Source organism: Phlebotomus papatasi, chromosome 1, assembly GCF_024763615.1.
Source record: "Phlebotomus papatasi isolate M1 chromosome 1, Ppap_2.1, whole genome shotgun sequence".
NCBI classification, from domain to species: domain Eukaryota; kingdom Metazoa; phylum Arthropoda; class Insecta; order Diptera; family Psychodidae; genus Phlebotomus; species Phlebotomus papatasi.
In genome coordinates, this window is record NC_077222.1 from 16994362 (window position 1) to 17008272 (window position 13911).

Sequence of the window (13911 nt, forward strand, 5' to 3'; positions counted from 1 at the left end):
TCCTGGAGATTTCTTGGGAATAAGTTACAGAAACGCTGAAAAATATGCAAAATATATTTGGCGCCCAATTCTCGGGCTATTTTCAACTCAAACAGTTCATATCAAGTTAATGTCAAATTTAACGCCTCAAAAAAATTGCATACATTAGAAGTTTTTCAAAAACGATTTCACAAATTAGCTCCTAGTGGTATAGGCTAAGATGCACAGGTATGTTTGCATAATCTCATTTATGCATAATCCCGGGATCCATTGTATTGCGTGAGTCCGCACTTCTCCTTTAGGGAAACATTGTTTTCGAAAAAAAGAACTAGGATTGCTGTAAGTCGTATCGCTAAAAAAGAACCACGCTATACAGAAATTTTGAATAATAAGTTCAAGGAGTTCAAAACAAATTATTCTTATAAATAATTATAACTTTTCTTTGTGGAACTTTTTTTTGATAATAGAACATCTTCAGGTCTATGATCTTCAGTGATTCTAATTCTTCTTCCGAGTAGAACATTTCCGTAAAGGAGACATTCTTTCCATACAGAAGTAGAGTTTGATAAAGAGAAAAGCTATTCGAAAATCTATTTGAAAAGCCAAAAAAGAGACTTTCTTATTTCTTGATACTTTCGCAAGGTGGCTGAAGTACATCCAGTTCGAATTTCGAAGTGATCGTCAAAATGTGTCCGTCTTCACATTTTTGCGTGGAAAAAACAGAGCATCGATCCTTACTGTTCTTGTCCCAATTTAATCGCTCCATAATCACTGAGCAATTCTTTTGCCAGCTTTTTAGTGTGATATTTAATAAATCTTCCCCATCTTGTTCGAAAATTTAGTATGAAAATTCGAAATTGATTTGAATTCTTCGAAGATCATCGACTTTTTGTGCAAATAGAGCTCCATTTACCTTTTATCCAAGACACTATTGGAGAATCAGAATCTATACTTCTGTTTGGGCTCATTACATTACGCGAAATCTTTTTTATGAACTCTAAAGAGATGGGTTAGAAGAAAAATCTGGAAAATTACAGAGAAAATGAAGAGATACGCATATGGTTTATTAAGATGTTCCTTAACTCTTTCTCTACAAAATGTTCTTTGGCACTAATAAATTATAACAATCTGCAGAGCAAAAGAAAACAAGTTTTATAGTAAAATCTTGGATTTCTTGAAAATATCTTGAGATGGGTATATCATAAACTTGATGCGATGGACTTATAAGTTCCTTCGAGAGATAATTTTAAGAGGCATCAATAACTCTGAAAATACCAAAAGTTTCTCATCAAACGAAAAAAGTTTTCAGTAAGAAAAGGCGATAGTCTGCAAAGTTAAAGGTGATATTTAAAAATATGTATTTAAAGTTTTAGTCGCAAATTGATTTTAAGCCGAGTTTGAGTTTTCATAAGGACAGAGATTTCCAAGAGACCGAGAGTCTTTTTAGCTTGGGTCTAGGCGAATCTTAAATCATATACCACAAAGTAAGTTTACACAGAAAAAATTTTTTTGGAAAAATGTTCGTAAATGTTTGTGAATTCCTATGGGGGAGTTACGAAATGCTCGTGAATTGTATAACCCACAAACAAGTTCGTAAAAGTTTGTACTTTTTTCACAAACATTGTTCATAACATGATCACTTGACGAGCACTTTTTATACTTTTACAAACATTTGTTCGTAAATGTTTGTAAGCACATAAAAAATGTTCGTAAAATTTAGTCATTTGTTCATAATTGTTCGTAAAATATTCGTCAGATAAACAAAAATTTACGAACATTTTTTTGTGTGGTTACGAACATTTACGAATGAATGTTTGTAAAAGTACAAAAAATGCTCGTCAAGTGATCATGTTACGAACAAAGTTTGTGAAAAAAGTACAAACTTTTACGAACTTGTTTTTGGGTTTTTACGATTTACGAGCATTTCGTAACTCTCCCATAGGAATTCACAAATATTTACGAACATTTTTACAAAATATTTTTTCTGTGTAGTCCAAAGTGGCTGAATGATTGGCGTGATACATATTGATAGCGGTGTCTTCGGTGGCTAATGGATTTAAAATCACTTCTCAAAGGAGAACATTTTTTCAATCTTTCCCAGAGCTTTTGGTACTTGATATGGATCGTTTTCAGTGACTACAAGGATTTATAAATTTATTTAGAAATTACATTTCAATAAAAGATGCTTTTCTTTGGACAAACATTGATTAGTTGAGTAAGCAGAAGTTTGAATTGTCTTTTTTTGGTTTTGTTAATGCGAAGATTTCATTGATACAATCTTTTATTTTTTTCAACATGTCTATTTTTTAATAAGAATAATTTGAAGTTTTATTTTGGATAATACTAATTTGTTTTTTTTAAATGAAACTGTTAAAAAACACAGTTGAGGTGATAATTTTGAAAATATCAAAATTTTGCAATTTTGGAAAATTTCAAAATTTCAGTATGAAATGCAATGCCTCTCCTTAATCATGAGATTGCAGTTTGTAAAAAAGAATTGAGGAAGTAACTTTTTTGTCACTGAAGCGTAAAAATGTCCCTTTTTTATTATATACGATTTTTTCCCAATAAAAACAAAGAATAAATAAAATTGGAGATCGTTGTTGTAATCTAAACCACGAGGATTCCATATGACAGAAATTGAGGGTGCCAGGGAAGTGATAAGTAATTAGGAGAGACGCCGATCCATTTTCGAAGGGGATTACAAAACTCATAAAGATCATTGATGTGTGCGAGTGCACTTTATGCTTCTATGACCTTACCCAATGACTTTTCCTGGTGTTCGTGGTCTCTCTGGAAGGCAAAAGGGACTTTTTGGCAACTTCTTTGCCTCATTTTATAGTCAGCTGGGCTCAGTTTTGTGCTACATTTCGATCCCTTCAGACATGCAGGGTGACTCCAGCAGACCAAAAAGCATTGTTTGGTTCATTCTATCTCTGTGAATTGTTTTGTGCATTTTGTGAATTTATTTGTGAGAAAAAGGACTTCTAAGAATTTATTGAACAAAGTGCAGTTCACTGATCGCGAATTTGTTCAATTTATTGAAAAGTGTTTTCAGCAATTGTGGAAAATGGCCTTTTCGCAGAATTTCTCAGTTTTGGCAATTATATTAATTTATTTTGGTAAGTAGCTATGTTATTATTACATTCTTGTTGTTCTTTTTGGTAATGTTTTTGAAAATGGTGAAGATGCGCTTGTGGTTTCCCAAATCTTCTGTTTATGTCTCGATAAATTGTTTATTTAGTTGGGAATGAGGGTGGCAATCATTCTTCCCTAAAAGCATTCATTTATGGAAAGTTTTTTGGTAACATCTGTAAGCACTAAAAATTTTCGATAATTAGAAGTCCCTTAAAAAATAGGAGAGCGATTTATCATTAAATTAAATTGAATTAGTGAACTTTAAAATTACGAAATTTTGCAGAATTTTATATATAATGTATTTTTAATAAAATTTAATTATGGTTCAATTTATTTAATAATTATATTAAATAACAATCATATTTTATCATTCTCGATTTTCTTTAATGAAATAAAATGCGTGACTTAGGCTCTTACTCTGATTTGCAAAATAAAATTTTCTGAATGAAAAAGCGTTTGGAAATTTTCCTTTACTTTCATTTTCAACATTATAAAATTCATTGTTGTTTTATACCTTATTTCACGTAAATAATAAGAGTTTAGGCTTTATCACAGCTCTTATTATTTAAAATAATCGTAATATTAATAGATGATTATTATAAAAAGAAAAAAAATCTACTAAGGGGGGCGTTTTTAAATACTCGTCTTAATCCTTACTGAATTTAAGTCCTTCGTTAAATTATTACAAATACCATTCATTCTTATAGTGTAATTGTCTTATAAAAGAATTTGTCAACCAGTATTTAAATCAAGAAAGAAAATGAAGGAAAATATTGACAAAATCTGCGCAATGTCAAACTTTCCATGTTATACATCGTGCACACATTTTACAAAACTTTCTATCAAGAAAGAAAAGAGCAAAAAAATTAAAATTTTGTGTAAATACATTTTTTCCTCAGAGCACTGTGAGTTGAGTCCGAGATCAATTTAGGAATTGGCTTCAAATGGCTCCATATAAAAAAAATAACTTGCCACATGCTTGGTTTTTAATGAATTTTACCCATCACAATATTATATTTTAATGCTTCAAATTTCCCGAAGAAAATGATGGGCCGAAGCCATTAAGAACGTAGAAAAAATTGACTTGTCCGAAGCTTGAGTCGGCCGAATGTAGCGCGCTTTCCCCTAAAATTTACAATTACTATCCTAATTTTGTACATGATAAGCTCTCTAGAGGAATTGGAAGTTGCGGTGAAACTTTCCAAAAATTCAGAAAGTAGCTCTAATATACGTAAAATAACTAAATCGAAATAGAAATGTTCTAAATAGTAATTAAAAAATACTACAATTCTTGGGAACACTAACTTTATGCAACCCATGCAACCAAACCAGAGTCGCTATTACTAAAAAATTGATTTTCGTAATCATTTCGTAATCGTGCATTGCGAAATCCGTATTTCCGTTTCAACGGAATTTTAATATGTTGTAGCCGAGTCTGAGACCTTTCCGATGATTTCACGATTAATATATCATAGTAATGATAGGGGAAAGTACTCTCCCTTCGAACGTCCATGCCTTCGAATAATGTGAATTTTCTTTTAGTTTTCCTAAGAGACTTACACATTTTTATTAAATAATTGTTGGCTTATCATCAACTGTTGATAATTCCGACCCGCATTCCGAAGGCGGGTTCATTCGAAGGCATGAACGTTCGAAGGGACAGCACTTTCCCCTACATGCAAATGGGTTAAAATCATTAGGCTGTTTAAGAAATTCGACTCTAATAATTATAAGTAAAATACAAAAAAGGTTTTAAAAAAAGGTGTGATAATGTAAGAATCATACTTAAAAATTGCAAGTTATCTTTAAACACGTAAAATTATTTTAAAATTAACAAATCTGAAACAGGGTAAAATAAAATGAATAAACAAAAAATAAATTCGAAACGCGTTTACACTAATGGCCTCACACTGTATAAGTAAAATTTTCATAAGTTAATATTTTCATATTTAAAAAAATTGTTATGCTAAATACCTTTCATTAATCTAATTAATTAGTTAAATTAATAAATGATTGAAAAATCTACGTTATTTAAGAAATAAAATACTAAAAAAAACCTCTCCTAAAAGCGATTTCAATATCAATTGCGCAAATTAATTTATTTAAAACTAATTAAAAATAATTTCACTGAACTATGTATAAAATTAAACTATTAACATATTGTTCATGAATCAACTATTTTTTTAATACATTTTGGGATTCCAGTATAGTGTATAGAACACTATTGTGTTACTGTCTTCAGTAAAAATTCTTTTGAATTATTACAGTTAAAATATATCAAGGTGATCTTAGCTTTTAGAATCTGGTATACTTAATCTGCTATGGATAAACCATGGTCATCCAGAACCATTTATGTCGAAGAAGACACTTTTTGCAACGTCTTTTTTGACCATCTACTGCTGGGACCAGGAGTAACCCACAATTCTCGCACAAGGACTATTTGTTAGAGGAACTCAAAGGGTATAATTTGTGGAAGAAACTTTTTTCTTGGACATCTTACTTTTTCACTCTCTTTTTCACACTCCAAACTTTCAACCTCTTCTACTGACAGAATATATGTGCTCATCTAATATATGTGAATTTTCTTTTATTTTTCATAAGAGATTTTACCTAATTATCACATAAATATTAAAAAAATAAGCTAACTAACATTTAATAGAAATGTGTAAGTCTGCTAGGAAAAGTAAAAGAAATTCACATTATTCGAAGGCATAAACATTCGAAGGGAGAGTACTTTCCCCTACATTTACATGTTTAAGCATTTTTAGCCATTTTCTTAAAAAAATTATTAAATTCGAAATGTAAAAGAAGGGATTTTTATCGATTTGTTCCAAAGGTTGGTCTGGATGGTAAGACGACGATGGTCACACGGGAAGTTGGTTTAACCGTTTAAGAACGAGAAGGTCGAAAATTGTGAGTCAGCAAAAATGAATTTCTCGTCCTTCAAGTCCTAGAAAATCAATAAAGAATCTTTTCTTTTACATTTTATTTTAATTCTTTTTAAAACAAGTGGCTAAAACCGTCCTTAAAATGATAAAGAAGGAGGTGAAACATAAATTCTATTGATTAGAATATAAGCACACGGAATAGGGGAGGTGGGGCTGTTAATATGATTGATATGACTTTTTTTTGCCTACATTCTAAATGAAGCTGGTCCTTTCAATTATTTTTATAGATCCACCATTGTTTTGTATATCCAAATTAGGGTGAAAGGAACACCTATTGACACCCTATTCTGTACCATTTGGAATACGAAATTCGAACACTTATCCTTATCGAAACACGCAGATTAATGAAAAAACGTTATATTACTTAGATTTTATTAAATGCATTAAATAAATTTCAACATTTTAGCAGAAGTGTCAATATGGGGTCCCTGTCGAAAAGGTGTTCCTTCGACCCTACATCATATTAAAACCCAATTTCCTTTAGAAATATGCAAAAAAAAAATCGTATAACAATGTAACCCTACAACTCAAAATAGCCCCACCTCCCCCTAAAATTCATTTGGTAGTTCTTAAAATGTATAACGGATTTTTAATTATTTGGAATAGACGACTTCATCCAAAGAGGCCAAAAGGACTCTACCATTACAATTATATGTTTTTAGTTAACTTTTTCTTGCTATTTTTAGAGCACAATTAATTCATCAAAAAAAAAATTTTAAAAGCAATCATCTCTACAGAAAATTTTACCTCCTGATTTTTCTAAAGGAATATAAAGCATTTTGTTCAGTTAAAAAGTCATTTTTAATTTCCTGCCAATTTTAAGACATTAAGGTGATTCTTAAAACCGTAGTTTATCCATTCTATCACGTAAAAATCTCAAGTCTAATCGTGATTTATGACTTGCTGAACTGTTTTTAATGAGAAGGTCACCATTAAGCCTCATGAAGTAACCTTCATAAAAAATATTAAAGAATTCAAATTGAAAAATAATTATTTGGGATTAGGGTAACCGTACCTGAACCCTTAATGATCAATTTATTTTTAAAGGTATTTTGCATTAGGAATAATTTGCAAAATTTCCCATTTTTTGTATTAAAATGCAATGGGAAAGGAATGATCTTGGGAATGATACAAATTTCGGTTGTTTTTTTCTTGTTAAGTTAAAAGAATAATGAAAAGAAAGCCAATCAATCACCAAAAAATAAAAGAAATGCGTGAAACGTTCCTGGCCCTTCCATCCTAAATAAACAGCTGGATTAGAGGAATCACATTTCTTCCCAAAAATCAAACAGAGATTTGTGGCTGAAGTCACACAAATCATCGATGTGCAATTTTCAACCCTAATTCCAAGAAGAAGCTAGAGGATTCTCTGGGAGTTTGTCTAAATTTGGGCGTTTTATTTCAGTTCAAAAGGGTGCTCTTGAAACCGACGTTCCCTCCACAACAACTCTAGAAGATCTCACCACAACCGACCTGGAGGATTTGTTCAGATCCTATGACGCTCAATATCCGCAGCAGAATGTCGGAGAGACTGGGGATGCAGATGGAGAGTACCAGAGTGATCAGAAAGTGGTAGGAGTTCTCGAAGACATTGATCGTGTGATTGTCTCAATTGAAAAGGTCATTGATGAATTGCAGCAAGAATTGGCCATTGAGGACGGTCCAAAGCCCGAAGAAGAAAGTGATATAGAAGAGGTGGTCGAGAGGAGGATTAAGAGAATCCCTGATGACAAGAATCTCTGGGATGTGGGTCAATTGGTGGAGAAAGCTTCCAATCAACTGATCCTACTCAATAAATTGCAGGAGATGAAGAAGAAGCAACTTAAGGCTGTCGAGGCCTTCATGGGAGCCAGGGATGATGCAAAATCCACAGAAACGACCGTCAAGGAACCCAAGGATCCCAAAGAAATCCTCAAGGAACAAACACTTGAAGTTCTAAGATCCAAAGACGCAGAAAAATCAAAGAAATCTCATGAATCTCATGAAACTAGTCGCAGCAACGATCGTACTCTGCCTCTGGCTAACTTTTTGAACTACTTCTCTCCAACTTCCACCACAACTTACCCTCCAATTTTGAAAGTCAAGAATAAGATTGTGGAATCAACTGATGATTTCTACGAGGATTTTCCATCTGATCGTCGTGCGACCAGGAGCGTGGACGTGGATTCACAATTTTTCAGCAAATTCGCATCATATCTCATGCGATCTTTTGGCCATGTGCCAGACAATCACCAAGAAAATCGCCCAGAGACGCTGGTGAAGCGAGAAATTGAGGATCACATTGACGTGGATGCACACAATGATCTTGAAAATGAGGTTTTCCCCACAACTCAGCGCCAAATTCCCGAGAATGAGGTTATTCACCCCAAAAATGAGTCTCCCCTCGTTGAATCCATCCAAACAATCCCTGATCCAGAGACCCGGCTCGAGTTCACCAAAGATGTCCATCCGAGAATTGAAGAATTGGAGGAAGTCGTCCAGGAACCTACAGGACCTGTCCATTTGACAGTTATTGAGGAAGATGGGACGGTGATTGAACTGACTGAAAGACCTATGGAATTGTCTCCTCTTCTGGAGAAATTTTCCGAAGTTGTCACAGAGGAGCCTCCTAAGGAAGTCAATGAGGGAGATACAGATAAAAGGGAGGTCTTCTCGACAACTCCTGAAGAACCCACTGAAGAAACGACCCCAGGGAATTTTCACTACAAATCTGAAAAGGATAATGAAGTCATCTCTCAAGAATCGGTGTCAGAGCCTGAAGGATATGCCAAAGAAGAAAGATTTGCAGAAGTTGTGGTTACTGAAAAAGCTGAGGAATTCACGGAAGCTCCCACGGAACAGACAACAACTCAAGAAGGTGAGTTTAAAATAACATTTTTAATGATTTATTGCTTTTTGATAAAAAAGGGAACAATTTAAAACCGCTTGAGTTACACTGAGAAAAAAAGAGGGTGCGATTAACTCTTTCTCCTGATAACTTTAACACTTTTTAGGTGTAAAAATATATCAACATTTTTTAATGTTAATTTTACACCTTTTTAAGTGTAAAAATAACATGAAAGAGGGTAACTTTAACCCCTAATACACCTAAAAAGCATAATATTTACACCGATTTCGGATCAATACTGCAGAGTAAAATTAACATTTCCGGAATGTTATTTTAACTTTTCCGGATTTCTCTCAGTGTAGCAATCGTTCTATCTCATAAAAAGACTGAAGTTGTAGAGCAAACTACAAATTTCGTTATTAAAACCTCCAACATTCCTTTTAGATCGATAAATTTTCATGAAATCCAAATTAAAATCCCTTATCACTCTTTGCACTCAAAATTCAATTGAAATAAATTTAATTTGGTGTGATGTGTAAAAGAAGAAGAAGAAGGGTTCGAAAAATTAGGATTGAGATTGCAAAACGTTTGAGAAAAAAGAAAAAGTTGTGAATTTCGATTACATGACGTTATCCTGATCTAAAAGGTGTGCCAGAGCCATTAAAAAAATTGGATCAGTAAAATAGTGAATTTAGTCAGTAATGGCTCCGGCACACCTTTTATATTAGGAAAATTTCATTAAATCAAAATTCATATTCCTTTCTTTTTCAAACTTTTTCCTTATATCTCAATCTTTCGCGCTCTTCTCCTTTTGAATATCACAACAAATTATCAATTTAGTTTCATTTAAATTTATATTTCAAAGTATAGGATAAACATGTGAGCAGCGAATAAAATTAAAAGGGATGTGAATTTTGATTTCAGGAAATTTTCCTGAAAGTTGGAAAATTAAATTTTAATGCGATTGCTTATGCCTCGGGCATATCTATTAGATCGGGAAAATTACATCAAATCGAAAACTCCATCGCTTAATCAAACGTAATGCATTTATCTGTACTAATCTTCCGTTCTTAAATCTAAATTGATTTTGTATTGATGATTCCCAGAAGAAGAGTATGAAAGAGAAGGATAACTATACGTTTGAGAAGGAAAGGAATTGCAATTTTTATTTCATAAAATTTTTCTGGTCCAAAAACTGTGGCGGTGTCTTAAAATATTAAAATTTGATCGAATTTGGTCAATAATGCCTCTGACATACCCTTTAGATCAGGAAAATTTCTTTAAATCTAAATTCACATCCCATTTTGTCTCAAATATTTTACAAAAGACATAAGTCTTTCTCATCTGATTGTAGATAGATTGTAGATCTTCTTTTTCTAAACGTCAATACATATTGAATTTAGTTCAATCGAATTTAGAGTACGAAAAAATGGGATAAAAATATGAGGAACGATTGAGAAAGAAGAGGATGTGTATTTTGATTTTATGAAATTTTCCGGATCTAAATGGTGTGACGGGACCATAAAAGTAAAACTAAAACAAATTAATTTGTCCAAGGGAAATTAGATTTGAACAGTAAATAAATCGAATTTGGTATTTATTTTTATTAATGCCTCCGGCAAGTTTTTTAGATCAGGAAAATTTCATGAAATTAAAATTCACATCCCTTTATTTTTCAAACATTTTAAATATGTCTATCCCAGTCTTTCGTATCTCAAATTAGATTAAACTAAATTGAATTTGGTGTCATTGTTAATGTAAGAAAAATACGAAAGAGTGGGATAGATATATGCACATCATTTGAGAAAAAAGGAATGTGAATTTCGATTACATGGAATTTTCGTTATCTATATGGTGTGTCTGAGCGGCAAGAACCATAAGTAAATAATTTAAAAGGAGTAAAATAGTAGTTTTAATGGCTCCGGCCAGCTTCAGCACACCTTTTAGATCAGGAGAATTTCATGAAATCAAAATTCAAATCCCTTTCTTTCTCACATGCTTTGCATATGTCATCGTCTATCTTACTTTTTGCACTCTTCTTCTTTTTTTTTAAACATCACAACAAATTCAATTTAGCTCAATGGAATTTAGAAAGCGAAAAAATGAGACAGACATATATGCAAAACGTGCGATAAAGAAGGAGATATGAATTTTAGATTTCATGAAATTTTCCTAATCTAAAAGATGTGCCAGAGCCATAACAAAGAGAATATTAGGAGTAATTCAACTTTGTAACTTCAATTTTAAGTAATTTTAGAGTAACAATTGCTTTTTTTTCGGAAGATATGCGTTTTCCATTGACCAAATTTAATTTATTTATTAACCAATATTGATATTTTATTGACATCGTGTTTTTTTACTAAATAAAAATTATTTCTTTACGCATTCTACTGCCAATATGAAATTTTCTATTAGCCAAAATTTAGGTAAACTTTTGAAAATCGAATTTTGATGAACGAATTTTCCAAAACATTGACTACAAATTTTTATTTAATGACGTAAATACAGTACATTTTCCACTTGTTTAAGAGATTTTTTAATCATTTAGGGTAAATGTCCTAATTCAAAACCATATCCAGACGTTTTAACTTTGACAGAAGATTCAACACTTTAAGTTCATTTTTTTTTCTGAAGAGAATTACATAAATGTGCTCCTTGGCTCTTCTAGAATGTTACTGTTTAGTGAAAATTCTTTAGATATAATTTGAAAACTTATTAAATACGCGAAAAATGCACAAGTGCAAAATGCTACTATTGGAAACATATTAATCAAAATGGAGACAAGGGAAAGTTTCTAATTGGAGACAAACAGTGAAAGTGAAACCGTGATGAAAGGCTTCCAAAAACCTTGCTGAGTTGCTCTTGAATGCAGGATTTGCTCTTATTCCTGGTCTTTTCTTCTTTCCCATCTAAAACAATAAGAAAATCTCTCCAAAAATATTATATTTCCAGGGTTTCCTATTGAAGCATTTTCAGACACTTCAGAAAAACCCTTTTTGTTCACAAAATAGGTAATTATTTCATTTTAAAACTTCACGTACCGTTAACAATAAAGATTAACACTTAATTTAACTAAAATTATCCAGAAATATGACATAAATATTAAACAAAACGAATAAACAACAGTCACTGTATTGTGTTTTTAATTGGAAAACATAGTCGATCGATGAAAAATTCGATGGTGAAAAGGTACACTTTTAATTTTTCTGAGAAATTAACAAATTTAAATTTGTGAATATGAATGGATTTTCGCTTTATTTGGAGCAAAATTAACTAAATAATGAAACTGTGGTATAGAAAATATATAAATATAGCAATTTAGTACTGTATTTATCGTGAAAACAATGACGTTTCCATTTGGAGTAACGAAAAATTTCCATTTGGAGCAGGTTTTGAATTAGCTTAATTTACCCAACAATCGGAACATTCTTATATAAAATTTACTACCTTACAACTTTAATAAAGACTATTTTCCTCTAACCCTAAGGAAAATATGTTTTTTAAGGCCTTTCTTAATGCTGGACTGGGAATTCGCAGAATACTCGAACTCTTGTGATCTCTAAAGGAAAAATCTCTGCGATTTTTCCTTTCCAACTGCTCATTTCGCAGAAAGCGTCATCATTTTAATGAAAAAATAAATTTGCAAAATATTTAAATCAATATTCTTTAAAGAAAAATCAATATTTTTCTGTATCTTTCCCATTAGAATTTGTTTGGAGTGGTGATATTCGTGAGGAAGGACGTCAAGTTTTGGCTGAAGATAAGTTCGAAGAGGCAATTCTGCTGCCTACAACTCTACCTCCAGACTCAGTCTCTGAAGATATCGTATCGCAGTCTTACCAGGAAATTCAAACTCTTTCTGAACACTTTACCACGGACTTTCCCACTGCGGACATCAGCCCTGGGCAGGAGGTCTTACCGACAACAGAACTAGTTCTGGAGGATTTTGTGACTGAAGTTACGACACCTTGCAGTGAATTTGAGGAGAAAAAGAGCAAATTGAAGGATGTACTTGAGGCTTCCGGAAGATCGTCATCATCGTCTTCGTCATCGGAGGAATCCAGCACTTCTGAAAGTGTCTCTATTGATTCCACAACTGTAAAATCTGAAGTTCCGGACACTGAGAAGGAGGATCTGTCGAAAGGTGATCTCTATGATCTATTAAGTCAGCCGGTGAATGATTTGAAACCTTCAACTCAGGGCTCTTCCGAGTCTAGCGAAGAGATGTTGCAGATGGGAAGGAAAGAGGCAAAATCTCGATCTCTGGACGTGAATCAGGCGGTAATTGTGAGTCAAACACCTGAGGAGATTTCAGCAATTGAGGAGGAAACGAAACCAGCTTCAGATAATCATTCGGTGAAGAAGAAGGGAGGCGTCTCAAGGGAACTTCCTCAAGAAGATACTGAAGAAACTACAACGGAAGTCACAACTGAAAGTAGGAGCTTTGATGGAGAAACTGTGGAAGATGCCCTGCAAACAATCGTGGACACTGTGGACGTCGTGATGGACACAAAAAAGAGCATTGAGGCATTTCAAGACTCTGTGGAGACAACTGAGACGTCTCTTACTACGAATCGGCCTCTTGTTTCAACGAAGAACACTCGAGATGTGGTGGGATTTGGTCTGGATGATTCTCCCATAGGGCACGAGGAAAGTCTCCCGCTGGATCGAACACCCACCGAAACCTCAACAGTTGCTGTCTCCATGGCCACAACGGCTGTTGTGGCAGTGATCCTCCTCCTGGGTATCGGGATTTTTGCTGTGATGATGCGAACTCGTGTCCAGGGAGGTATTGATTTAGCAGCAGTTTAGAAGAACATTTTTTTTTGTTTCTGTGCAGAATTCTCAATATTAACTCATTCGCGGCATAATCATATCAAATTACAATGTGAAGAACATAGAATTAAAATCGTATTACATTTCTATTTTGTTTATAATACATGAAATCATCAATAAACATCACTGTTTTAGGACAATTATAAGCCATATGGACATGATTTTTTGATGAAGTTTTTTTTT

General features: G+C 33.0%; 1 protein-coding gene across 2 annotated transcripts; it reads left to right on the forward strand.

Moving 5' to 3' along the window:
- The first annotated feature begins 3016 nt into the window (after positions 1 to 3016).
- LOC129798018 (uncharacterized) lies at positions 3017 to 13880 on the forward strand. 2 transcript variants are annotated; one of them, XM_055840959.1, is made up of 4 exons: positions 3026 to 3101; positions 7471 to 7637; positions 7704 to 8922; positions 12599 to 13880. In XM_055840959.1, exons 1-4 carry the CDS (start codon positions 3050 to 3052, stop codon positions 13702 to 13704), a joined length of 2544 nt encoding a protein of 847 aa, XP_055696934.1. In that variant the 5' UTR covers positions 3026 to 3049; the 3' UTR covers positions 13705 to 13880. The 2 variants fall into 2 exon arrangements, with proteins under 2 accessions (XP_055696933.1, XP_055696934.1); XM_055840958.1 differs by having other exon boundaries at positions 3017 to 3101; positions 7471 to 8922.
- Positions 13881 to 13911: the final 31 nt, after the last annotated feature.